Here is a 27579-nt window from a genome sequence, read left to right on the forward strand (position 1 = left end):
GTAAGTTATTAGAGATGGAGGGAGAGGAGGGAGAGGAGGACTGGAGTAAGGTATTAGAGATGGAGGGAGAGGAGGACTGGAGTACGGTATTAGAGATGGCGAACAGGAGGGCTGGAGTAAGGTATTATAGATGGAGGGAGAGGAGGACTGGAGTAAGGTATTAGAGATGGAGGGAGTGGAGGGAGAGGAGGACTGGAGTAAGGTATTAGAGATGGAGGACAGGAGGGCTCGAGTAAGGTATTAGAGATGGAGGGAGAGGAGGGAGAGGAGGACTGGAGTAAGGTATTAGAGATGGAGAGAGAGGAGGGCTGGAGCAAGGTATTAGAGATTGAGGGGGGAGGGCTGTAGTAAGGTATTAGAGATGGAGGACTGGAGTAAGGTATTAGAGATGGGAAGAGGACTGGAGTAAGGTATTAGAGATGGAGGGAGATGAGGACTGGACTAAGGTATTAGAGATGGAGGGGAGAGGAGGGCTGTAGTAAGGGATTAGAGATGGAGGACTGGAGTAAGGTATTAAGAGTATGAGAGGAGGACTGGAGAAAGGTATTAGAGATGGAGGGAGAGGAGGACTGGACTAGGTATTAGAGATATAGGGAGAGGAGGACTGGAGTAAGGTATCATAGATGGAGGGAGAGGAGGACTGGAGAGGCATGCAGAGATGGAGGGAGAGGAGGGAGAGGAGGACTGGAGTAAGGTATTAGAGATGGAGGAAAGGAGGGTTGGAGCAAGGTATTAGAGACGGAGGGAGAGGAGGGAGAGGAGGACTGGAGTAAAGTATTATAGATGGAGGGGAGAGGGAGGGAGAGGAGGACTGGAGTAGGCATTAAAGATGGAGGGAGAGGAGGGCAGAGGAGGACTGGAGTAAGGTATTATAGATGGAGGGAGAGGAGGGAGAGGAGGACTGGAGTAAGGTATTATAGGATGAAGGGAGAGAGGAGGATGGAGTAAAGTCTTAGAGATGGAGGACTGGAGTAAAGTATTAGAGATGGAGGGAGAGGAGAGGAGGACTGGATTGAGGTTTTAGAGATGGGCGAGAGGAGGACTGGAGTAAGGTATTAGAAGTGGAGGGAGAGGAGGGCTGGAGTAAGGTATTACAGATGGAGGGAGTGGAGGGAGAGGAGGACTGGAGTAAGGTATTAGAGATTGAGGGAGAGGAGGACTGGAGTAAAGTATTAGAGATGGAGGGAGAGGAGGACTGGAGTAAGGTATTATAGATGGAGGGAGATCAGGGAGAGGAGGGCTGGAGTAAGGTATTAGAGATGGAGGGAGAGGAGGACTGGAGTAAAGTATTAGAGATGGAGGGAGAGGAGGCCTGGAGTAAGGTATTAGAGATGGAGGGAGAGGAGGACTGGAGTAAGGTATTATAGATGGAGGGAGAGGAGGACTGGAGTAAGGTATTAGAGATGGAGGGAGAGGGGACTGGAGTAAGGTATTATAGATGGAGGGAGAGGAGGACTGGAGTAAGGTATTATAGATGGAGGGAGAGGAGGACTGGAGTAAAGTATTAGAGATGGAGGACAGGAGGGCTCGAGTAAGGTATTAGAGATGGAGGGAGAGGAGGGAGAGGAGGACTGGAGTAAGGTATTAGAGATGGAGAGAGAGGAGGACTGGAGTAAGGTATTATAGATGGAGGGAGAGGAGGACTGGAGTAAGGTATTAGAGATGGAGGGAGAGGGGGACTGGAGTAAGGTATTATAGATGGAGGGAGAGGAGGACTGGAGTAAGGTATTATAGATGGAGGGAGAGGAGGACTGGAGTAAGGTATTAGAGATGGAGGGAGAGGGGGACTGGAGTAAGGTATTATAGATGGAGGGAGAGGAGGACTGGAGTAAGGTATTATAGATGGAGGGAGAGGAGGACTGGAGTAAAGTATTAGAGATGGAAGGAGAGGAGGACTGGAGTAAGGTATTATAGAACGAGGGGAGAGGAGGACTGGAGTAAAGTATTAGAGATGGAGGAGAGGAGGACTGGAGTAAGGTATTATAGATGGAGGGAGAGGAGGACTGGAGTAAGGTATTAGAGATGGAGGGAGAGGAGGACTGGAGTAAGGTATTATAGATGGAGGGAGGAGGACTGGAGTAAGGTATTAGAGATGGAGGGAGAGGAGGACTGGAGTAAGGTATTAGTAGATGGAGGGAGAGAAGGAGAGGAGGACTGGAGAAGGTATTAGAGATGGAGGGAGGAGGACTGGAGTAAAGTATTAGACAGGAGGGAGAGGAGGGAGAGGAGGAGAGGAGGACTGGAGGAAGGTATTAGAGGAGGAGGGAGAGGAGGACTGGATTAGGTATTAGAGATGGAGGACTGGAGTAACGTATTAGAGATGGAGGGAGAGGAGAGGAGGACTGGAGTAAGGTTTTAAGAGATGGGGGAGAGGAGGACTGGAGTAAGGTATTAGAGAAGGAGGAAAGGAGGGTTGGATCAAGGTATTAGAGACGGAGGGAGAGGAGGACTGGAGTAAGGTATTAGAGATGGAGGGGGAGGATGACTGGAGTTAAGTATTAGAGAGGGAGGGAGAGGAGGACTGGAGTAAGGTATTAGATATGGAGGGAGAGACTGGAGTAAGGTATTAGAGATGGAGGGACAGGAGGACTGGAGTAAGGTATTAAGAGATGGAGGGAGAGGAGGACGGGAGAGAGATTAGAGATGGAGGGAGAGGAGGGAGAGGAGGACTGGAAGACAGTATTCAAGATGGAGGGAGAGGAGGGAGAGGAGGCAGAGGAGGACTGGAGTAAGGTATTAGAGATGGAGGGAGAGGAGGACTGGAGTAAAGTATTAGAGATGGAGGGAGAGGAGGGAGAGGAGGACTGTAGTAAGGTATTATAGATGGAGGGAGAGGAGGACTGAAGTAAAGTATTAGAGATGGAGGGAGAGGAGGGAGAGGAGGACTGGAGTAAAGTATTCGAGATGGAGGGAGAGGAGGGAGAGGAGGGAGAGGAGGACTGGAGTAAGGTATTAGAGATGGAGGGAGAGGAGGCAGAGGAGTACTGGAGTAAGGTATTATGGAGGGAGAGGAGGACTGGAGTAAAGTATTAGAGATGGAGGACTGGAGTAACGTATTAGAGATGGAGGGAGAGGAGAGGAGGACTGGATTAAGGTTTTAGAGATGGGGAGAGGATGACTGGAGTAAGGTATTAGAGATGGAGGGAGAGGAGGGAGAGGAGGACTGGAGAAGGTATTAGAGATGGAGGGAGAGGAGGGCTGGAGTAAGGTATTAGAGATGGAGGGAGTGGAGGGAGAGGAGGACTGGAGTAAGGTATTATAGGTGGAGGGAGAGGAGGACTGGAGTAAGGTATTAGAGATACGGAGGCAGGAGGACTGGAGTAAGGTATTAGAGATGGAGGGAGAGGAGGAAGAGGAGGGAGAGGAGGACTGGAGTAAGGTATTAGAGATGGAGGGGGAGGATGACTGGAGTAAGGTATTAGAGATGGAGGTAGAGGAGGACTGGAGTAAAGTATTAGACATGGAGGGAGAGGTGGAGAGGAGGCCTGGAGTAAAGTATTAGAGATGGAGGGAGAGGAGGACTGGAGTAAGGTATTAGAGGAGGAGGGAGAGGAGGACTGGAGTAAGGTATTAGAGATGGAGGGAGAGGAGGACTGGAGTAAGGTATTAGAGATGGAGGGAGAGGGAGGGCTGGAGTAAGGTATTAGAGATGGAGGGAGAGGAGGGAGAGGAGGACTGGAGTAAGGTATTAGAGATGGAGAGAGAGGAGGACTGGAGTAAGGTATTAGAGATGGAGGGAGAGGAGGGAAAGGAGGACTGGAGTAAGGTATTAGATATGGAGGGAGAGGAGGACTGGAGTAAGGTATTAGAGATGGAGGGACAGGAGGACTGGAGTAAGGGATTAGAGATGGAGGGAGAGGAGGACAGGAGTAAAGTATTAGAGATGGGAGGGAGAGGAGGGAGAGGAGGACTGGAGTAAGGTATTAGAGATGGAGAGAGAGGAGGACTGGAGTAAGGTATTAGAGATGGAGGGAGAGGAGGGAAAGGAGGACTGGAGTAAGGAATGGCCATATGGAGGGAGAGGAGGACTGGAGTAAGGTATTTGAGAGATGGAGGGACAGGAGGACTGGAGTAAGGTATTATAGATGGAGGGAGAGGAGGACAGGAGTAAAGTATTAGAGATGGAGGGGAGAGGAGGGAGAGGAGGACTGGAGTAAGGTATTAAGAATATGAGGTAGAGGAGGACTGGAATAAGGGTATTAGAGATGGAGGTAGAGGAGGACTGGGTAAAGTATTAGACATGGAGGGAGAGGTGGGAGAGGAGGCCTGGAGTAAAGTATTAGGGATGGAGGGAGAGGAGGACTGGAGTAAGGTATTAGAGGAGGAGGGAGAGGAGGACTGGAGTAAGGTATTAGAGATGGAGGGAGAGGAGGGAAAGGAGGACTGGAGTAAGGTATTAGATATGGAGGGAGAGGAGGACTGGGAGAAGAGGATCAGAGATGGAGGGACAGGAGGACTGGAGTAAGGTATTAGAGATGGAGGGAGAGGAGGACAGGAGTAAAGTATTAGAGATGGGAGGAGAGGAGGGAGAGGAAGACTGGAGTAAAGTATTATAGATGGAGGGAGAGGAGGGAGAGGAGGACTGGAGTAAGGTATTAGAGATGGAGGGAGAGGAGGCAGAGGAGGACTGGAGTAAGGTATTATAGATGGAGGGAGAGGAGGACTGGAGTAAGGTATTATAGATGGAGGGAGAGGAGGACTGGAGTAAAGTATTAGAGATGGAGGACTGGAGTAAAGTATTAGAGATGGAGGGAGAGGAGAGGAGGACTGGATGACCTAGATGGGGAGAGGAGGACTGGAGTAAGGTATTAGAGATGGGAGGGAGAGGAGGGCTGGAGTAAGGTATGACAGATGGAGGGAGTGGAGGGAAGAGGAGGACTGGAGTAAGGTATTATAGATGGAGGGAGATGAGGGAGAGGAGGGCTGGAGTAAGGTATTAGAGGAGGAGGAGAGGAGGACTGGAGTAAGGGATTAGAGATGGAGGGAGAGAGGAGGACTGGAGTAAGGTATTAGAGATGGAGGGAGAGTAGGGCTGGAGTAAGGTATTAGAGATGGAGGGAGAGGAGGGAGAGGAGGACTGGAGTAAGGTATTAGAGATGGAGAGAGAGGAGGACTAGAGTAAGGTATTAGAGATGGAGGGAGAGGAGGGGAAAGGAGGACTGGAGTAAGGTATTAGATATGGAGGGAGAGGAGGACTGGAGTAAGGTATTAGAGATGGAGGGACAGGAGGACTGGAGTAAGGTATTACAGGGAGGGAGAGGAGGACAGGAGAGGAGCATGATGGAGGCAGAGGAGGCAGAGGATGAGAAGGTATTAGATGGAGAGAGAGGAGGACTGGAGTAGGTATTAGAGATGGAGGGAGAGGAGGGAAAGGAGGACTGGAGTAAGGTATTAGATATGGAGGGAGAGGAGGACTGGAGTAAGGTATTAGAGATGGGAGGACAGGAGGACTGGAGTAAGGTATTATAGATGGAGGGAGAGGAGGACAGGAGTAAAGTATTAGAGATGGAGGGAGAGGAGGAGAGGAGGACTGGAGTAAGGTATTAGAGATGGAGGTAGAGGAGGACTGGAATAAGGTATTAGAGATGGAGGTAGAGGAGGACTGGAGTAAAGTATTAGACATGGAGGGAGAGGTGGGAGGAGGTTGTAGAAGAACATGCAGATGGAGGGAGAGGAGGACTGGAGTAAGGTATTAGAGGAGGAGGGAGAGGAGGACTGGAGTAAGGTATTAGAGATGGAGGGAGAGGAGGACTGGAGTAAGGTATTAGAGATGGAGGGAGAGGAGGGCTTGGAGAGGAGGACTGGAGTAAGGTATTAGAGATGGAGGGACAGGAGGACTGGAGTAAGGTATTAGAGATGGAGGGAGAGGAGGACAGGAGTAAAGTATTAGAGATGGAGGGAGAGGAGGGAGAGGAGGACTGGAGTAAAGTATTATAGATGGAGGGAGAGGAGGGAGAGGAGGACTGGAGTAAGGTATTAGAGATGGAGGGAGAGGAGGCAGAGGAGGACTGGAGTAAGGTATTATAGATGGAGGGAGAGGAGGACTGGAGTAAGGTATTATAGATGGAGGGAGAGGAGGACTGGAGTAAAGTATTAGAGATGGAGGACTGGAGTAAAGTATTAGAGATGGAGGGAGAGGAGAGGAGGACTGGATTAAGGTTTTAGAGATGGGGGAGAGGAGGACTGGAGTAAGGTATTAGAGATGGAGGGAGAGGAGGGCTGGAGTAAGGTATGACAGATGGAGGGAGTGGAGGGAGAGGAGGACTGGAGTAAGGTATTATAGATGGAGGGAGATGAGGGAGAGGAGGGCTGGAGTAAGGTATTAGAGATGGAGGGAGAGGAGGACTGGAGTAAGGTATTAGAGATGGAGGGAGAGGGGGACTGGAATAAGGTATTATAGATGGAGGGAGAGGAGGACTGGAGTAAGGTATTATAGATGGAGGGAGAGGAGGACTGGAGTAAAGTATTAGAGATGGAGGGAGAGGAGGACTGGAGTAAGGTATTATAGATGGAGGGAGAGGAGGACTGGAGTAAAGTATTAGAGATGGAGGGAGAGGAGGACTGGAGTAAGGTATTAGAGATGGAGGGAGAGGAGGACTGGAGTAAGGTATTATAGATGGAGGGAGAGGAGGACTGGAGTAAGGTATTAGAGATGGAGGGAGAGGAGGACTGGAGTAATGTATTAGAGATGGAGGGAGAGGAGGACTGGAGTAAGGTATTAGAGATGGAGGGAGAGGAGGACTGGAGTAAGATATGAGAGATGGAGGGAGAGGAGGGAGAGGAGGACTGGAGTAAGTTATTAGAGATGGAGGGAGAGGAGGACTGGATTAAGGTATTAGAGATGGAGGGAGAGGAGGACTGGAGTAAAGTATTAGAGATGGAGGGAGAGGAGGGAGAGGAGGACTGGAGGAAGGTATTAGAGGAGGAGGGAGAGGAGGACTGGAGTAAGGTATTAGAGATGGAGGGAGAGGAGGGAGAGGAGGACTGGAGTAAGGTATTAGAGATGGAGGGAGAGGAGGACTGGAGTACGGTATTAGAGATGGAGAACAGGAGGGCTGGAGTAAGGTATTATAGATGGAGGGATAGGAGGACTGGAGTAAGGTATTAGAGATGGAGGGAGTGGAGGGAGAGGAGGACTGGAGTAAGGTATTAGAGATGGAGGACAGGAGGGCTCGAGTAAGGTATTAGAGATGGAGGGAGAGGAGGGAGAGGAGGACTGGAGTAAGGTATTAGAGATGGAGAGAGAGGAGGGCTGGAGCAAGGTATTAGAGATTGAGGGAGAGGAGGGCTGTAGTAAGGTATTAGAGATGGAGGACTGGAGTAAGGTATTAGAGATGGAGGGAGAGGAGGACTGGACTAAGGTATTAGAGATGGAGGGAGAGGAGGACTGGAGTAAGGTATTAGAGATGGAGGGAGAGGAGGGAGAGGAGGGAGAGGAGGACTGGAGTTTGTTATTAGAGATGGAGGAAAGGAGGGTTGGAGCAAGGTATTAGAGACGGAGGGAGAGGAGGGAGAGGACTGGAGTAAAGTATTATAGATGGAGGGAGAGGAGGACTGGAGTAAGGTATTAGAGATGGAGGGAGAGGAGGCAGAGGAGAACTGGAGTAAGGTATTATAGATGGAGGGAGATGAGGGAGAGGAGGCAGAGGAGTAAGGTATTATAGATGAAGGGAGAGGAGGACTGGAGTAAAGTATTAGAGATGGAGGACTGGAGTAAAGTATTAGAGATGGAGGGAGAGGAGAGGAGGACTGGATTGAGGTTTTAGAGATGGGGGAGAGGAGGACTGGAGTAAGGTATTAGAAGTGGAGGGAGAGGAGGGCTGGAGTAAGGTTTTACAGATGGAGGGAGTGGAGGGAGAGGAGGACTGGAGTAAGGTATTAGAGATGGAGGGAGATGAGGGAGAGGAGGACTGGAGTAAGGTATTATAGATGGAGGGAGATGAGGGAGAGGAGGGCTGGAGTAAGGTATTAGAGATGGAGGAAGAGGAGGACTGGAGTAAAGTATTAGAGATGGAGGGAGAGGAGGCCTGGAGTAAGGTATTAGAGATGGAGGGAGAGGAGGACTGGAGTAAGGTATTATAGATGGAGGGAGAGGAGGACTGAATTAAGGTATTAGAGATGGAGGGAGAGGAGGACTGGAGTAAGGTATTATAGATGGAGGGAGAGGAGGACTGGAGTAAGGTATGAGATATGGAGGGAGAGGAGGACTGGAGTAAGGTATTAGAGATGGAGGGACAGGAGGACTGGAGTAAGGTATTAGAGATGGAGGGAGAGGAGGGCTGGAGTAAGGTATTAGAGATGGAGGGAGAGGAGGGAGAGGAGGACTGGAGTAAGGTATTAGAGATGGAGAGAGAGGAGGACTGGAGTAAGGTATTAGAGATGGAGGGAGAGGAGGGAAAGGAGGACTGGAGTAAGGTATTAGATATGGAGGGAGAGGAGGACTGGAGTAAGGTATTAGAGATGGAGGGACAGGAGGACTGGAGTAAGGTATTAGAGATGGAGGGAGAGGAGGACAGCAGTAAAGTATTAGAGATGGAGGGAGAGGAGGGAGAGGAGGACTGGAGTAAAGTATTATAGATGGAGGGAGAGGAGGGAGAGGAGGACTGGAGTAAGGTATTATAGATGGAGGGAGAGGAGGACTGGATTAAGGTTTTAGAGATGGGGGAGAGGAGGACTGGAGTAAAGTATTATAGATGGAGGGAGAGGAGGACTGGAGTAAAGTATTAGAGATGGAGGACTGGAGTAAAGTATTAGAGATGGAGGGAGAGGAGAGGAGGACTGGATTAAGGTTTTAGAGATGGGGGAGAGGAGGACTGGAGTAAGGTATTAGAGATGGAGGGAGAGGAGGGCTGGAGTAAGGTATGACAGATGGAGGGAGTGGAGGGAGAGGAGGACTGGAGTAAGGTATTATAGATGGAGGGAGATGAGGGAGAGGAGGGCTGGAGTAAGGTATTAGAGATGGAGGGAGAGGAGGACTGGAGTAAGGTATTAGAGATGGAGGGAGAGGGGGACTGGAATAAGGTATTATAGATGGAGGGAGAGGAGGACTGGAGTAAGGTATTATAGATGGAGGGAGAGGAGGACTGGAGTAAAGTATTAGAGATGGAGGGAGAGGAGGACTGGAGTAAGGTATTATAGATGGAGGGAGAGGAGGACTGGAGTAAAGTATTAGAGATGGAGGGAGAGGAGGACTGGAGTAAGGTATTAGAGATGGAGGGAGAGGAGGACTGGAGTAAGGTATTATAGATGGAGGGAGAGGAGGACTGGAGTAAGGTATTAGAGATGGAGGGAGAGGAGGACTGGAGTAATGTATTAGAGATGGAGGGAGAGGAGGACTGGAGTAAGGTATTAGAGATGGAGGGAGAGGAGGACTGGAGTAAGGTATGAGAGATGGAGGGAGATAAGGGAGAGGAGGACTGGAGTAAGTTATTAGAGATGGAGGGAGAGGAGGACTGGATTAAGGTATTAGAGATGGAGGGAGAGGAGGACTGGAGTAAAGTATTAGAGATGGAGGGAGAGGAGGGAGAGGAGGACTGGAGGAAGGTATTAGAGGAGGAGGGAGAGGAGGACTGGAGTAAGGTATTAGAGATGGAGGGAGAGGAGGGAGAGGAGGACTGGAGTAAGGTATTAGAGATGGAGGGAGAGGAGGACTGGAGTACGGTATTAGAGATGGAGAACAGGAGGGCTGGAGTAAGGTATTATAGATGGAGGGATAGGAGGACTGGAGTAAGGTATTAGAGATGGAGGGAGTGGAGGGAGAGGAGGACTGGAGTAAGGTATTAGAAATGGAGGACAGGAGGGCTCGAGTAAGGTATTAGAGATGGAGGGAGAGGAGGGAGAGGAGGACTGGAGTAAGGTATTAGAGATGGAGAGAGAGGAGGGCTGGAGCAAGGTATTAGAGATTGAGGGAGAGGAGGGCTGTAGTAAGGTATTAGAGATGGAGGACTGGAGTAAGGTATTAGAGATGGAGGGAGAGGAGGACTGGACTAAGGTATTAGAGATGGAGGGAGAGGAGGACTGGAGTAAGGTATTAGAGATGGAGGGAGAGGAGGGAGAGGAGGGAGAGGAGGACTGGAGTTTGTTATTAGAGATGGAGGAAAGGAGGGTTGGAGCAAGGTATTAGAGACGGAGGGAGAGGAGGGAGAGGAGGACTGGAGTAAAGTATTATAGATGGAGGGAGAGGAGGACTGGAGTAAGGTATTAGAGATGGAGGGAGAGGAGGCAGAGGAGGACTGGAGTAAGGTATTATAGATGGAGGGAGAGGAGGGAGAGGAGGCAGAGGAGTAAGGTATTATAGATGAAGGGAGAGGAGGACTGGAGTAAAGTATTAGAGATGGAGGACTGGAGTAAAGTATTAGAGATGGAGGGAGAGGAGAGGAGGACTGGATTGAGGTTTTAGAGATGGGGGAGAGGAGGACTGGAGTAAGGTATTAGAAGTGGAGGGAGAGGAGGGCTGGAGTAAGGTTTTACAGATGGAGGGAGTGGAGGGAGAGGAGGACTGGAGTAAGGTATTAGAGATGGAGGGAGATGAGGGAGAGGAGGACTGGAGTAAGGTATTATAGATGGAGGGAGATGAGGGAGAGGAGGGCTGGAGTAAGGTATTAGAGATGGAGGAAGAGGAGGACTGGAGTAAAGTATTAGAGATGGAGGGAGAGGAGGCCTGGAGTAAGGTATTAGAGATGGAGGGAGAGGAGGACTGGAGTAAGGTATTATAGATGGAGGGAGAGGAGGACTGAATTAAGGTATTAGAGATGGAGGGAGAGGAGGACTGGAGTAAGGTATTATAGATGGAGGGAGAGGAGGACTGGAGTAAGGTATGAGATATGGAGGGAGAGGAGGACTGGAGTAAGGTATTAGAGATGGAGGGACAGGAGGACTGGAGTAAGGTATTAGAGATGGAGGGAGAGGAGGGCTGGAGTAAGGTATTAGATATGGAGGGAGAGGAGGGAGAGGAGGACTGGAGTAAGGTATTAGAGATGGAGAGAGAGGAGGACTGGAGTAAGGTATTAGAGATGGAGGGAGAGGAGGGAAAGGAGGACTGGAGTAAGGTATTAGATATGGAGGGAGAGGAGGACTGGAGTAAGGTATTAGAGATGGAGGGACAGGAGGACTGGAGTAAGGTATTAGAGATGGAGGGAGAGGAGGACAGCAGTAAAGTATTAGAGATGGAGGGAGAGGAGGGAGAGGAGGACTGGAGTAAAGTATTATAGATGGAGGGAGAGGAGGGAGAGGAGGACTGGAGTAAGGTATTATAGATGGAGGGAGAGGAGGACTGGATTAAGGTTTTAGAGATGGGGGAGAGGAGGACTGGAGTAAGGTATTAGAGATGGAGGGAGAGGAGGGCTGGAGTAAGGTATTACAGATGGAGGGAGTGGAGGGAGAGGAGGACTGGAGTAAGGTATTAGAGATGGAGGGAGATGATGGAGAGGAGGACTGGAGTAAAGTATTAGAGATGGAGGGAGAGGAGGACTGGAGTAAGGTATTAGAGATGGAGGGAGAGGAGGACTGGAGTAAGGTATTAGAGATGGAGGGAGAGGGGGACTGGAGTAAGGTATTACAGATGGAGGGAGAGGAGGCCTGGAGTAAGGTATTATAGATGGAGGGCTGGAGTAAAGTATTAGAGATGGAGGGAGAGGAGGACTGGAGTAAGGTATTATAGATGGAGGGAGAGGAGGACTGGAGTAAAGTATTAGAGATGGAGGGAGAGGAGGGCTGGAGTAAGGTTTTAGAGATGGGGGAGAGGAGGACTGGAGTAAGGTATTAGAGATGGAGGGAGAGGAGGGCTGGAGTAAGGTATTAGAGATGGAGGGAGAGGAGGGATGGAGTAAGGTATTAGAGATGGAGGGAGTGGAGGGAGAGGAGGACTGGAGTAAGGTATTAGAGATGGAGGGAGAGGAGGGCTGGAGTAAGGTATTAGAGATGGAGGGAGAGGAGGGAGAGGAGGACTGGAGTAAAGTATTAGAGATGGAGGGAGAGGAGGACTGGAGTAAGGTATTATAGATGGAGGGAGATGAGGGAGAGGAGGGCTGGAGTAAGGTATTAGAGATGGAGGGAGAGGAGGACTGGAGTAAGGTATTAGAGATGGAGGGAGAGGGGGACTGGAGTATGGTATTATAGATGTAAGGTATTATAGATGAGGGAGAGGAGGACTGGAGTAAGGTATTATAGATGGAGGGTGAGGAGTTCTGGAGTAAGGTATTAGAGATGGAGGGAGAGGAGGACTGGAGTAAGGTATTATAGATGGAGGGAGAGGAGTTCTGGAGTAAGGTATTAGAGATGGAGGGAGAGGAGGACTGGAGTAAGGTATTATAGATCTGGAGAGGAGGACTGGAGTAAGGTATTATTGACGGAGGGAGAGGATTTCTGGAGTAAGGTATTAGAGATGGAGGGAGAGGAGGACTGGAGTAAGGTATTATAGATGGAGGGAGAGGAGTTCTGGAGTAAGGTATTATAGATCTGGAGAGGAGGACTGGAGTAAGGTATTAGAGATGGAGGGAGAGGAGGACTGGAGTAAGGTATTATAGACGGAGGGAGAGGAGGACTGTAGTAAAGTATTAGAGATGGAGGGAGAGGAGAGGGGGACTGGTGTAAGGTATTATAGATGGAGGGAGAGGAGGACTGGAGTAAGGTATTATAGATGGAGGGAGAGGAGTTCTGGAGTAAGGTATTAGAGATGGAGGGAGAGGAGGACTGGAGTAAGGTATTATAGATGGAGGACTGGAGTAAGGTATTAGAGATGGAGGGAGAGGAGTTCTGGAGTAAGGTATTATAGCTGGAGGGACAGGAGGACTGGAGTAAGGTATTAGAGATGGAGGGAGAGGAGGACTGGAGTAAGGTATTATAGCTGGAGGGAGAGGAGGACTGGAGTAAGGTATTATATGGAGGGACAGGAGGACTGGAGTAAGGTATTATATGGAGGGACAGGAGGACTGGAGTAAGGTATTATAGATAGAGGGAGAGGAGGACTGGAGTAAGGTATTATAGATGGATGGACAGGAGGACTGGAGTAAGGTATTATAGATGGAGGGAGAGGAGGACTGGAGTAAGGTATTATAGATGGAGGGAGAGGAGGACTGGAGTAAGGTATTAGAGATGGAGAGAGCGGAGGACTGGAGTAAGGTATTAGATTTGGAGGGAGAGGAGGACTGGAGTAAAGTATTAGAGATGGAGGGAGAGGAGGACTGGAGTAAGGTATTAGAGTTGGAGGACAGGGGCCTGGAGTAAGGTATTATAGATGGAGGGAGAGGAGGACTGGAGTAAAGTATTAGAGATGGAGGGAGAGGAGGGCTGGAGTAAGGTTTTAGAGATGGGGGAGAGGAGGACTGGAGTAAGGTATTAGAGATGGAGGGAGAGGAGGGCTGGAGTAAGGTATTAGAGATGGAGGGAGAGGAGGGATGGAGTAAGGTATTAGAGATGGAGGGAGTGGAGGGAGAGGAGGACTGGAGTAAGGTATTAGAGATGGAGGGAGAGGAGGGCTGGAGTAAGGTATTAGAGATGGAGGGAGAGGAGGGAGAGGAGGACTGGAGTAAAGTATTAGAGATGGAGGGAGAGGAGGACTGGAGTAAGGTATTATAGATGGAGGGAGATGAGGGAGAGGAGGGCTGGAGTAAGGTATTAGAGATGGAGGGAGAGGAGGACTGGAGTAAGGTATTAGAGATGGAGGGAGAGGGGGACTGGAGTATGGTATTATAGATGTAAGGTATTATAGATGAGGGAGAGGAGGACTGGAGTAAGGTATTATAGATGGAGGGAGAGGAGTTCTGGAGTAAGGTATTAGAGATGGAGGGAGAGGAGGACTGGAGTAAGGTATTATAGATGGAGGGAGAGGAGTTCTGGAGTAAGGTATTAGAGATGGAGGGAGAGGAGGACTGGAGTAAGGTATTATAGATGGAGGGAGAGGAGTTCTGGAGTAAGGTATTATTGACGGAGGGAGAGGATTTCTGGAGTAAGGTATTAGAGATGGAGGGAGAGGAGGACTGGAGTAAGGTATTATAGTTGGAGGGAGAGGAGTTCTGGAGTAAGGTATTATAGATCTGGAGAGGAGGACTGGAGTAAGGTATTAGAGATGGAGGGAGAGGAGGACTGGAGTAAGGTATTATAGACGGAGGGAGAGGAGGACTGTAGTAAAGTATTAGAGATGGAGGGAGAGGAGAGGGGGACTGGTGTAAGGTATTATAGATGGAGGGAGAGGAGGACTGGAGTAAGGTATTATAGATGGAGGGAGAGGAGTTCTGGAGTAAGGTATTAGAGATGGAGGGAGAGGAGGACTGGAGTAAGGTATTATAGATGGAGGACTGGAGTAAGGTATTAGAGATGGAGGGAGAGGAGTTCTGGAGTAAGGTATTATAGCTGGAGGGACAGGAGGACTGGAGTAAGGTATTAGAGATGGAGGGAGAGGAGGACTGGAGTAAGGTATTATAGCTGGAGGGAGAGGAGGACTGGAGTAAGGTATTATATGGAGGGACAGGAGGACTGGAGTAATGTATTATATGGAGGGACAGGAGGACTGGAGTAAGGTATTATAGATAGAGGGAGAGGAGGACTGGAGTAAGGTATTATAGATGGATGGACAGGAGGACTGGAGTAAAGTATTATAGATGGAGGGAGAGGAGGACTGGAGTAAGGTATTATAGATGGAGGGAGAGGAGGACTGGAGTAAGGTATTAGAGATGGAGAGAGCGGAGGACTGGAGTAAGGTATTAGATTTGGAGGGAGAGGAGGACTGGAGTAAAGTATTAGAGATGGAGGGAGAGGAGGACTGGAGTAAGGTATTAGAGTTGGAGGACAGGGGCCTGGAGTAAGGTATTATAGATGGAGGGAGAGGAGGACTGGAGTAAGGTATTAGAGATGGAGGAAGAGGAGGGAGAGGAGGACTGGGTTAAGGTATTAGAGATGGAGGACAGGAGGGCTGGAGTAAGGTATTAGAGATGGAGGGAGAGGAGGGCGAGGAGGACTGGAGTAAGGTATTAGAGATGGAGAGAGCGGAGGACTGGAGTAAGGTATTAGAGATGGAGGGAGAGGAGCGAGAGGAGGCCTAAGGTAAGGTATTAGAGATGGAGGACAGGAGGGCTGGAGTAAGGTATTAGAGATGGAGGTTGTGGAGGGAGAGGAGGACTGGAGTAAGGTATTAGTGATGGAGGGAGAGGAGGACTGGAGTAAGGTATTAGAGATGAAGGGACAGGAGGACTGGAGTAAGGTATTAGAGATGGAGGGAGAGTAGGACTGGAGTAAAGTATTAGAGATGGAGGGAGAGGAGGACTGGAGTAAAGTATTAGAGATGGAGGGAGAGGAGGGAGAGGAGGACTGGAGTAAGGTATTAGAGATGGAGGGAGAGGAGGCAGAGGAGGACTGGAGTAAGGTTTTATAGATGGAGGGAGAGGAGGACTGGAGTAAAGTATTAGAAATGGAGGGAGAGGGAGAAGGGCTGTCCTGGAGTGAAGTATTAGAGATGGAGGGAGAGGAGGACTGGATTAAGGTTTTAGAGATGGAGGGAGCGGAGGACTGGAGTAAGGTATTAGAGTTGGAGGGAGAGGAGGACTGGAGTAAAGTATTGGATATGGAGGGAGAGGAGGGAGAGGAGGCCTAAGCTAAGGTATTAGAGATGGAGGACAGGAGGGCTGGAGTAAGGTATTAGAGATGGAGGGAGAGGAGGGAGAGGAGGACTGGAGTAAGGTATTAGAGATGGAGAGAGAGGAGGACTGGAGTAAGGTATTAGAGATGGAGGGAGAGGAGCGAGAGGAGGCCTAAGGTAAGGTATTAAAGATGGAGGACAGGAGGGCTGGAGTAAGGTATTAGAGATGGAGGGAGAGGAGGGAGAGGAGGACTGGAGTAAGGTATTAGAGGAGGAGGGAGAGGAGCGAGAGGAGGCCTAAGGTAAGGTATTAGAGATGTAGAGAGAGGAGGACTGGAGTAAGGTATTACAGATGGAGGGAGAGGAGCGAGAGGAGGCCTAAGCTAAGGTATTAGAGATGGAGGACAGGAGGGCTGGAGTAAGGTATTAGAGATGGAGGGAGAGGAGGGAGAGGAGGACTGGAGTAAGGTATTAGAGATGGAGAGAGAGGAGGACTGGAGTAAGGTATTAGAGATGGAGGGAGAGGAGCGAGAGGAGGCCTAAGGTAAGGTATTAAAGATGGAGGACAGGAGGGCTGGAGTAAGGTATTAGAGATGGAGGGAGAGGAGGGAGAGGGGGACTGGAGTAAGGTATTAGTGATGGAGGGAGAGGAGGACTGGAGTAAGGTATTAGAGATGAAGGGACAGGAGGACTGGAGTAAGGTATTAGACATGGAAGGAGAGTAGGACTGGAGTAAAGTATTAGAGATAGAGGGATAGGAGGGAGAGGAGGACTGGAGTAAGGTATTAGAGATGGAGGGAGAGGAGTCAGAGGAGGACGGGAGTACGGTATTATAGATGGAGGGAGAGGAGGACTGGAGTAAATTATTAGAGATGGAGGGAGAGGAGGACTGGAGTAAGGTATTATAGATGGAGGGAGATGAGGGAGAGGAGGGCTGGAGTAAGGTATTAGAGATGGAGGGAGAGGAGGACTGGAGAAAAGTATTAGAGATGGAGGGAGAGGAGGGAGAGGAGGACGGGAGTACGGTATTATAGATGGAGGGAGAGGAGGACTGGAGTAAAGTATTAGAGATGGAGGGAGAGGAGGACTGGAGTAAGGTATTATAGATGGAGGGAGATGAGGGAGAGGAGGGCTGGAGTAAGGTATTAGAGATGGAGGGAGAGGAGGACTGGAGTAAGGTATTAGAGATGGAGGGAGAGGAGGACTGGAGTAAGGTATTATAGATGGAGGGAGAGGAGGACTGGAGTAAGGTATTAGAGATGGAGGGAGAGGAGGACTGGAGTAAGGTATTATAGATGGAGAGAGAAGAGGACTGGAGTAAGGTATTAGAGATAGAGGGAGAGGAGGACTGGAGTAAGGTATTATAAATGGAGGGAGAGGAGGACTGTATTAAGGTATTAGAGATGGAGGGAGAGAAGGACTGGAGTAAGGTATTATAGATGGAGGGAGAGGAGGACTGGAGTAAGGTATTAGAGATGAAGGGAGAGGAGGGCGAGGAGGACTGGAGTAAAGTATTAGAGATGGAGGGAGAGGAGGACTGGAGTAAAGTATTAGAGATGGAGGGAGAGGAGGACTGGAGTAAGGTCTTATAGATGGAGGGAGATGAGGGAGAGGAGGGCTGGAGTAAGGTATTAGAGATGGAGGGAGAGGAGGACTGGAGTAAGGTATTAGAGATGGAGGGAGAGGAGGACTGGAGTAAGGTATTATAGATTGAGGGAGAGGAGGACTGGAGTAAGGTATTAGAGATGGAGGGAGAGGAGGACTGGAGTAAGGTATTATAGATGGAGAGAGAAGAGGACTGGAGTAAGGTATTAGAGATAGATGGAGAGGAGGACTGGAGTAAGGTATTATAGATGGAGGGAGAGGAGGACTGTAGTAAGGTATTAGAGATGGAGGGAGAGAAGGACTGGAGAAAGGTATTATAGATGGAGGGAGAGGAGGACTGGAGTAAAGTATTAGAGATGGAGGGAGAGGAGGGAGAGGAGGACTGGAGTAAGGTATTAGAGGAGGAGGGAGAGGAGGTCTGGAGTAAGGTATTAGAGATGGAGGGAGAGGAGGACTGGAGTAAGGTATTAGAGATGAAGGGAGAGGAGGGCGAGGAGGACTGGAGTAAGGTATTAGAGATGGAGAGAGGGGGGGACTGGAGTAAGGTATTAGAGATGGAGGGAGAGGAGCGAGAGGAGGCCTAAGGTAAGGTATTAGAGATGGAGGACAGGAGGGCTGGAGTAAGGTATTAGAGATGGAGGTAGAGGAGGAAGAGGAGGACTGGAATAAGGTATTAGTGATGGAGGGAGAGGAGGACTGGAGTAAGGTATTAGAGATGAAGGGACAGGAGGACTGGAGTAAGGTATTATAGATGGAGGGAGAGTAGGACTGGAGTAAGGTATTATAGATGGAGGGAGAGGAGGACTGGAGTAAAGTATTAGAGATGGATGGAGAGGAGGACTGGAGTAAGGTATTATAGATGGAGGGAGAGGAGGACTGGAGTAAAGAATTAGAGATGGAGGGAGAGGAGGACTGGAGTAAAGTATTAGAGATGGAGGGAGAGGAGGACTGGAGTAAGGTATTATAGATGTAGAGAGAAGAGGACTGGAGTAAGGTATTAGAGATGGAGGGAGAGGACGACTGGAGTAAGGTATTATAGATGGAGGGAGAAGAGGACTGGAGTAAGTTATTAGAGATGGAGGGAGAGAAGGACTGGAGTAAGGTATTATAGATGGAGGGAGAGGAGGACTGGAGTAAGGTATTCGAGATGGAGGGAGAGGAGGGAGAGGAGGACTGGAGAAGGGATTAGAGATGGAGGGAGAGGAGGACTGGAGTAAGGTATTAGAGATGGAGGGAGAGGAGGACTGGAGTAAGGTATTATAGATGGAGGGAGAGGAGGACTGGAGTAAGGTATTAGAGATGGAGGGAGAGGAGGACTGGAGTAAGGTATTATAGATGGAGAGAGAAGAGGACTGGAGTAAGGTATTAGAGATAGAGGGAGAGGAGGACTGGAGTAAGGTATTATAAATGGAGGGAGAGGAGGACTGTATTAAGGTATTAGAGATGGAGGGAGAGAAGGACTGGAGTAAGGTATTATAGATGGAGGGAGAGGAGGACTGGAGTAAGGTATTAGAGATGAAGGGAGAGGAGGGCGAGGAGGACTGGAGTAAAGTATTAGAGATGGAGGGAGAGGAGGACTGGAGTAAAGTATTAGAGATGGAGGGAGAGGAGGACTGGAGTAAGGTCTTATAGATGGAGGGAGATGAGGGAGAGGAGGGCTGGAGTAAGGTATTAGAGATGGAGGGAGAGGAGGACTGGAGTAAGGTATTAGAGATGGAGGGAGAGGAGGACTGGAGTAAGGTATTATAGATTGAGGGAGAGGAGGACTGGAGTAAGGTATTAGAGATGGAGGGAGAGGAGGACTGGAGTAAGGTATTATAGATGGAGAGAGAAGAGGACTGGAGTAAGGTATTAGAGATGGAGGGAGAGAAGGACTGGAGAAAGGTATTATAGATGGAGGGAGAGGAGGACTGGAGTAAAGTATTAGAGATGGAGGGAGAGGAGGGAGAGGAGGACTGGAGTAAGGTATTAGAGGAGGAGGGAGAGGAGGTCTGGAGTAAGGTATTAGAGATGGAGGGAGAGGAGGACTGGAGTAAGGTATTAGAGATGAAGGGAGAGGAGGGCGAGGAGGACTGGAGTAAGGTATTAGAGATGGAGAGAGGGGGGGACTGGAGTAAGGTATTAGAGATGGAGGGAGAGGAGCGAGAGGAGGCCTAAGGTAAGGTATTAGAGATGGAGGACAGGAGGGCTGGAGTAAGGTATTAGAGATGGAGGTAGAGGAGGAAGAGGAGGACTGGAATAAGGTATTAGTGATGGAGGGAGAGGAGGACTGGAGTAAGGTATTAGAGATGAAGGGACAGGAGGACTGGAGTAAGGTATTAGAGATGGAGGGAGAGTAGGACTGGAGTAAGGTATTATAGATGGAGGGAGAGGAGGACTGGAGTAAAGTATTAGAGATGGATGGAGAGGAGGACTGGAGTAAGGTATTATAGATGGAGGGAGAGGAGGACTGGAGTAAAGAATTAGAGATGGAGGGAGAGGAGGACTGGAGTAAAGTATTAGAGATGGAGGGAGAGGAGGACTGGAGTAAGGTATTATAGATGTAGAGAGAAGAGGACTGGAGTAAGGTATTAGAGATGGAGGGAGAGGACGACTGGAGTAAGGTATTATAGATGGAGGGAGAAGAGGACTGGAGTAAGTTATTAGAGATGGAGGGAGAGAAGGACTGGAGTAAGGTATTATAGATGGAGGGAGAGGAGGACTGGAGTAAGGTATTCGAGATGGAGGGAGAGGAGGGAGAGGAGGACTGGAGAAGGGATTAGAGATGGAGGGAGAGGAGGACTGGAGTAAGGTATTAGAGATGGAGAGAGCGGAGGACTGGAGTAAGGTATTAGATTTTGGAGGGAGAGGAGGACTGGAGTAAAGTATTGGAGATGGAGGGAGAGGAGGGAGAGGAGGGAGAGGAGGACTGGAGTAAGGTATTATAGATGGAGGGAGAGGAGGACTGGAGTAAGGTATTAGAGTTGGAGGACAGGGGGCCTGGAGTAAGGTATTATAGATGGAGGGAGAGGAGGACTGGAGTAAGGTATTAGAGATGGAGGAAGAGGAGGGAGAGGAGGACTGGATTAAGGTATTAGAGATGGAGGACAGGAGGGCTGGAGTAAGGTATTAGAGATGGAGGGAGAGGAGGGAGAGGAGGACTGGAGAAAGGTATTAGAGATGGAGAGAGAGGAGGACTGGAGTAAGGTATTAGAGATGGAGGGAGAGGAGGGAGAGGAGGACTGGAGAAAGGTATTAGAGATGGAGAGAGAGGAGGACTGGAGTAAGGCATTAGAGATGGAGGGAGAGGAGGGAGAGGAGGCCTAAGGTAAGGTATTAGAGATGGAGGACAGGAGGGCTGGAGTAAGGTATTAGAGGTGGAGGTAGAGGAGGGAGAGGAGGACTGGAGTAAGGTATTAGAGATGCAGGGAGAGTAGGACTGGAGTAAAGTATTAGAGATGGAGGGAGAGGAGGACTGGAGTAAAGTATTAGAGATGGAGGGAGAGGAGGGAGAGGAGGACTGGAGTAAGGTATTAGAGATGGAGGGAGAGGAGGCAGAGGAGGACTGGAGTAAGGTTTTATAGATGGAGGGAGAGGAGGACTGGAGTAAAGTATTATAGATGGAGGGAGAGGAGGGAGAGGAGGACGGGAGTACGGTATTATAGATGGAGGGAGAGGAGGACTGGAGTAAAGTATTAGAGATGGAGGGAGAGGAAGAAGGGCTGTACTGGAGTGAAGTATTAGAGATGGAGGGAGAGGAGGACTGGATTAAGGTTTTAGAGATGGAGGGAGAGGAGGACTGGAGTGAGGTATTAGAGATGGAGGGAGAGGAGGGAGAGGAGGGCTGGAGAAAGGTATTAGAGATGGAGGGAGAGGAGGGAGAGGAGGGCTGGAGTAAGGTATTAGAGATGGAGGGAGTGGAGGACCGGAGTAAGGTATTAGAGATGGAGGGAGAGGAGGACTGGAATAAGGTATTAGAGATGGAGGACAGGAGGGCTGGAGTAAGGTATTATAGATGGAGGGAGAGGAGGACTGGAGGAAGGTATTAGAGATGGAGGAAGAGGAGGGAGAGGAGGACTGGAGTAAGGTATTAGAGATGGAGAGAGAGAAGGACTGGAGTAAGTTATTTGAGATGGAGGGAGAGGAGCGAGAGGAGGCCTAAGGTAAGGTATTAGAGATGGAGGACACAAGGGCTGGAGTAAGGTATTAGAGATGGAGGGAGAGTAGGACTGGAGTAAAGTATTAGAGATAGAGGGAGAGGAGGGAGAGGAGGACTGGAGTAAAGTATTAGAGATGGAGGGAGAGGGGGGAGAAGAGGACTGGAGTAAGGTATTAGAGATGGAGGGAGAGGAGGCAGAGGAGTACTGGAGTAAGGGTTTATAGATGGAGGGAGAGTAGGACTGGAGTAAAGAATTAGAGATGGAGGGAGAGGAGGGAGAGGAGGACGGGAGTACGGTATTATAGATGGAGGGAGAGGAGCACTGGAGTAAAGTATTAGAGATGGAGGGAGAGGAGGACTGGAGTAAAGTATTAGAGATGGAGGGAGAGGAAGAAGGGGTGGACTGGAGTGAAGTATTAGAGATGGAGGGAGAGGAGGACTGGATTAAGGTTTTAGAGATGGAGGGAGAGGAGGACTGGAGTGAGGTATTAGAGATGGAGGGAGAGGAGGGCTGGAGTAAGGTATTAGAGATGGAGGGAGAGGAGGGAGAGGAGGGCTGGAGTAAGGTATTAGAGATGGAGGGAGAGGAGGGAGAGGAGGACTGGAGTAAGGTATTATAGATGGAGGGAGAGGAGGACTGGAGTAAGGTATTAGAGATGGAGCGAGAGGAGGGAGAGGAGGACTGGAGTAAAGTATTAGAGATGGAGGGAGAGGAGGGCTGGAGTAAGGTATTATAGATGGAGGGAGAGGAGGGAGAGGAGACTGGAGTAAGGTATTAGAGATGGAGGGAGAGGAGGACTGGAATAAGGTATTATAGATGGAGGGAGAGGAGGACTGAATTAAGGTATTATAGATGGAGGGAGAGGAGGACTGGAGTAAGGTATTATAGACGGAGGGAGAGGAGGACTGTAGTAAAGTATTAGAGATGGAGGGAGAGGAGAGGGGGACTGGAGTAAGGTATTAGAGATCGAGGGAGAGGGGAACTGGAGTAAAGTATTAGAGATGGAGGGAGAGGTGGGAGAGGAGGACTGGAGTACGGTATTATAGATTTAGGGAGAGGAGTTCTGGAGTAAGGTATTAGAGATGGAGGGAGAGGAGGACTGGAGTAAGGTAATAGAGATGGAGGGAGAGGAGGACTGGAGTAAGGTATTATAGATGGAGGGAGAGGAGTTCTGGAGTAAGGTATTATAGATGGGCAGAGGAGGACTGGAGTAAGTTATTAGAGATGGAGGGAGAGGAGTTCTGGAGTAAGGTATTAGAGATGGAGGGAGAGGAGGACTGGAGTAAGGTATTAGATATGGAGGGAGAGGAGGACTGTAGTAAAGTATTAGAGATGGAGGGAGAGGAGAGGGAGGAGGACTGGAGTACGGTATTATAGATGGAGGGAGAGGAGTTCTGGAGTAAGGTATTATAGATGGAGGGAGAGGAGTTCTGGAGTAAGGTATTATAGATGGAGGGAGAGGAGTTCTGGAGTAAGGTATTAGAGATGGAGGGAGAGGAGGACTGGAGTAAGGTATTATAGCTGGAGGGAGAGGAGGACTGGAGTAAGGTATTATAGATGGAGGACTGGAGTAAGGTATTATAGATGGAGGACTGGAGTAAGGTATTATAGATGGGGAGAGGAGTTCTGGAGTAAGGTATTAGAGATGGAGGGAGAGGAGGACTGGAGTAAGGTATTAGAGATGGAGGGAGAGGAGGACTGGAGTAAGGTATTAGAGATGGAGGACTGGAGTAAGATATTATAGATGGAGGACTGGAGTAAGGTATTAGAGATGGAGGGAGAGGAGGGAGAGGAGGACTGGAGTAAGGTATTAGAGATGGAGGGAGAGGAGTTCTGGAGTAAGGTATTAGAGATGGAGGGAGAGGAGGACTGGAGTAAGGTATTAGAGATGGAGGACTGGAGTAAGGTATTAGAGATGGAGGGAGAGGAGTTCTGGAGTAAGGTATTAGAGATGGAGGGAGAGGAGGACTGGAGTAAGGTATTATAGATGGAGGGAGAGGAGGACTGGAGTAAGGTATTAGAGATGGAGGGAGAGGAGGACTGGAGTAAGGTATTAGAGATGGAGGGAGAGGAGGACTGGAGTAAGGTATTAGAGCACACAGGAACCCCCAGTTCTTCACCATGTTACATCAGTATTACAAGTGTTCATCCAGCAACAATGAGACTGGGCTGTAACATGAGGCTTTTGCTTTCTCGGATAACTGACATTTGTATTTTTATCTTGTGTTTATACAGGTGATCCCATTGAGATTAGAAGTCTATTTGTACAGGGGGCAGGGGCTATCCTGTGCTATGATTTACTTTAAAATAGGCACACTGTGTATCACTGACATTAGGGGACATAGGTTCTTAAAAATATTTGATTAATTTGGTATCATTACCCATTTTCATTTAATTCCTGCTCTTAAAGTCCTTAGTTGCCATTGTACACATGATGCCAGTTGTACACAATATGAATTAACATAGCACACAGACGTTTCCTCCGCTTGGGACTGTCTAATTGGTAGACAGACCTTGACTGATTGGTGGACTGACTGATGAAATGGTTGATTGATTGTTGGGAGATGGTAAATGGAGACAGGATACCTTAGTTACAGTGCAGGAGTAGTCCTTGCCCCCTCCGGTAAACTAGCACCACAAAAGGAGGCTAACATGCTTTATTTATTCAGCATGAAATATGGATGATGATGTGTATATCAGTGCATGGACATCTGTCTGCATGGAGCTGCAACTGTGGAGCTCTATGTAGGACTACTGGACTACTGTGCCCTCGCTAGCACTGTGTGTAAACATATGTGCGTACTTGTGCATGAATGTGTGTCTGTGTGTGTTTATGCATTCATGTACTACTGTATGTGGTGTTCACATATGCTATTTGTGCGTATGTCTGTGTGTGTGTTTGATTCCTTTAGTCACACAAGCAGAGGCTCCCACATACTCACATTGCTCTGAGCTTTGAGTGGGCGAAGGCCAGAGTGGAGCTGATAGGAGGAGAGAATAGGGGGGAAGGGGGAGAGGGCAGGGGATGCAGGAGTGGAGTGGGAGGAGAGGAGAGAGGATGCAGGAGTGGCGTGGGAGTAGGGGAAGGAGGAGTGGAGAGGAGAGGGATGCGAGGAGAGGACAGAAGAGGAGGAGGAGAGGAGGAAGAGAGGAGACGAGACGAGACGAGACGAGAGGAGAGGAGAGGAAGGAAGGAAGGAAGGAAGGAAGGAAGGAAGGAAGGAAGGAAGGAAGGAGAGGAGAGGAGAGGAGAGGAGAGGAGAGGAGAGGAGAGGAGAGGAGAGGAGAGGAGAGGAGAGGAGAGGAGAGGAGAGGAGAGTGGGAGAGAAATAGAGTGAAAGAGTAGAAAACAGGGGAAAGATGAAATAATAAAATGTATGTTTGCACTGTAGTGCCACAGTGTTGAGCTTGCAGAGTCCAGTTGTTATTGTCTTCAGGGGAGTGGAGCAGCCAGCCAGTCCCAAGCTCCCAGGCTCCCTCTCCCAAGCCCAGGGTCACGGAGCCACCCACACCTCCTACTAGGGGTAGAAAGAGAGAGGCATCTGGGGCATAAACCCAGGCAGCATCTCCATGCCAACACTGCGTGAGGGCGAGAGAAATGAAAACTATTTTATTTCATTATTTCTTCTCATAAAAATCACGTTGCCACGGCAACAAGAGTTTGCAACTTCTACAGCTCTCTCTCTCTCTCTTTCTCACTCTTTCTTTCTCTCTCTCTCTCTCTCTCTCTCTCTCTCTCTCTCTCTCTCTCTCTCTGGGAGAATCAATGAGCCAAGAAGCGGCACAGATCTTCTACTGTCTAACTTACACAGGGAAAGCATGCATCACACACTCTCTTTTTTTCTCTGTACCACACACACAGACAAGCATCCAAGCACACACACACACACTTGTATCCTTCATCTTCTATAAAAATCCCCTCTGTTATGTACAGTATGTAGTAGTGCTAACAGACCCAGTGATAATGTGTTAATGTGTTCTCATGGTGTGGGAATTGATGTTTTGCAGTGTGTGGGGACATCCATGGGCAGTTTTTTGACCTTATGAAGCTGTTTGAGGTGGGTGGCTCACCGGCTACGACGCGGTACCTCTTCCTGGGAGACTATGTGGACCGGGGATACTTCAGTATCGAGGTAAGAGACACCCACCGAACATCCTCCTCCCTTAATCCTCATAAACTATTAGTATCTTTGTCTGTACGTATACCAGTGTTTAATTCAACACCTCAATTGAATCCAATGCACAGAGAGAGATATACCATATACACACACAAGACCAGTGGAGGCTGGTGGGAGAAGCTATAGGAGGACAGCAAATTGTAATGGCTGGAATGGAACGGAGTCAAACGTGGTTTCTATATGTTTGATACCGTTCCATTGATTCCATTCCAGCCATTACAAGGAGCCCCGTCCTTCTATAGCTCCTCCCACCAGCTTCCTCTACTCCAGACCTGGTTATGATGATTTCTGCCCAAGCTCCCAATCCCCGAATATTATCTCTCTACCTGTTTGGTTGTGACTGGAGGGCTTTCCTATAAGGAGCCATCGGGAGCTCTCCTTTAAATTGAAGGCATTCTGCTGTTTCCACCGAGATGTGATCCCTCCCTGTGCCCCTCCTTGCACTCTGCTGCTTCCACGCTCTGCGTGACGAGGAGCTATAGTGCACTGAAGCCCTGGAAAAACCGCGAGGAGGAAGGACGAATCATCAGTCACAATGCAGATGCTGACACGCTGCATTTGCATAAAGGAGGGCTTTCCTGTTGGCATGAGGGGTTGATTGTCCTTAAACAGACTGGCTCCACCAATTCTCATGATTATCATACTATCTTTATCAGCTGTCACCAAATCAATGACTGGGGGTCGCTCATCTGAGGTGATGCATAATCATCTATGATTAGATGGAGGACAATTAGAGTTCAAATAAAGGTCAATTTGAGACTTTTTTCTGATTTGAGCTTAGGGCAGTCATTGATCGTGTTACAGTCTGATTTTATCATTCTGATTTGAGCTTAGGGCAGTCATTGATCGTGTTACAGTCTGATTTTATCATTCTGATTTGAGCTTAGGGCAGTCCTTGATCGTGATGCAGTCTGATTTTGGCATTCCTATGTCATGTTATACAACGTTGATTTGTTATTGTCAAGCTGCAGCCTGGTGCATGGCCCCGAACTGTGTATTTTATCATGGTGTGTATTTGTGTGTATATAAACTGAGCTAATAACCCTCTTTATCTACTCTCTTGACAGTGTGTTTTGTATCTTTGGTCGTTGAAAATCCTCTACCCAAAGACGCTATTTTTACTGCGAGGAAACCACGAATGTAGACATTTGACAGAATACTTCACCTTCAAACAAGAATGTGAGTTCTGTCTCTCCAGACACGTTCTATTTCTTTCTGTTTACTTCTGACGGGGACTTATCAATACCATGTCTCACCTGGAGCACTATTGATGAAAACATATCTCATGCCTTGTTCCTTGAGACAGAAGGTTAGGAGGACAGGTAGATATGGGAGAGGAGCAAGCAAGAGGTGAGGAGGTAGAGTTGTTGTCTGGAGAGGAATTGGACAGAAGGTAGAGTTGTTGTCTGGGGAGGAATTGGACAGAAGGTAGAGTTGTTGTCTGGAGAGGAATGGGACAGAAGTTAAGGTGTTGTCTGGAGAGGAATGGGACAGAAGGTAGAGGTGTTGTCTGGGGAGGAATTGGACAGAAGGTAGAGTTGTTGTCTGGAGAGGAATGGGACAGAAGGTAGAGTTGTTGTCTGGGGAGGAATGGGACAGAAGGTAGAGTTGTTGTCTGGAGAGGAATTGGACAGAAGGTAGAGTTGTTGTCTGGGGAGGAATGGGACAGACGGTAGAGTTGTTGTCTGGGGAGGAATGGGACAGAAGTTAGAGGTGTTGTCTGGGGAGGAATGGGACAGAAGTTAGAGGTGTTGTCTGGGGAGGAATGGGACAGAAGGTAGAGGTGTTGTCTGGGGAGGAATGGGACAGAAGTTAGAGGTGTTGTCTGGGGAGGAATGGGACAGAAGTTAGAGGTGTTGTCTGGGGAGGAATGGGACAGAAGTTAGAGGTGTTGTCTGGGGAGGAATGGGACAGAAGGTAGAGTTGTTGTCTGGAGAGGAATGGGACAGAAGTTAGAGGTGTTGTCTGGGGAGGAATGGGACAGAAGGTAGAGGAGTTGTCTGGGGAGGAATGGGACAGAAGTTAGAGTTGTTGTCTGGGGAGGAATGGGACAGAAGGTAGAGGAGTTGTCTGGGGAGGAATGGGA

General features: G+C 49.0%; 1 protein-coding gene across 2 annotated transcripts in view; it reads left to right on the plus strand.

Annotated features, from left to right (window-relative positions):
* Positions 1 to 27579, plus strand: part of ppp3ca (protein phosphatase 3, catalytic subunit, alpha isozyme) — a 98873-nt gene that overhangs the window by 47548 nt on the left and 23746 nt on the right. For both annotated transcript variants that reach the window (XM_036968361.2, XM_036968362.2), the window contains exons 3-4: positions 25324 to 25448; positions 26561 to 26672. In XM_036968361.2, coding sequence (XP_036824256.1) covers positions 25324 to 25448; positions 26561 to 26672 — 237 coding nt within the window. The remainder of the gene's footprint in view (positions 1 to 25323; positions 25449 to 26560; positions 26673 to 27579) is intronic.

The sequence above is a fragment of the Oncorhynchus mykiss genome, chromosome 29 (assembly GCF_057628025.1).
Source record: "Oncorhynchus mykiss isolate SJ-2025 chromosome 29, ASM5762802v1, whole genome shotgun sequence".
Taxonomy (NCBI): Eukaryota; Metazoa; Chordata; class Actinopteri; order Salmoniformes; family Salmonidae; genus Oncorhynchus; species Oncorhynchus mykiss.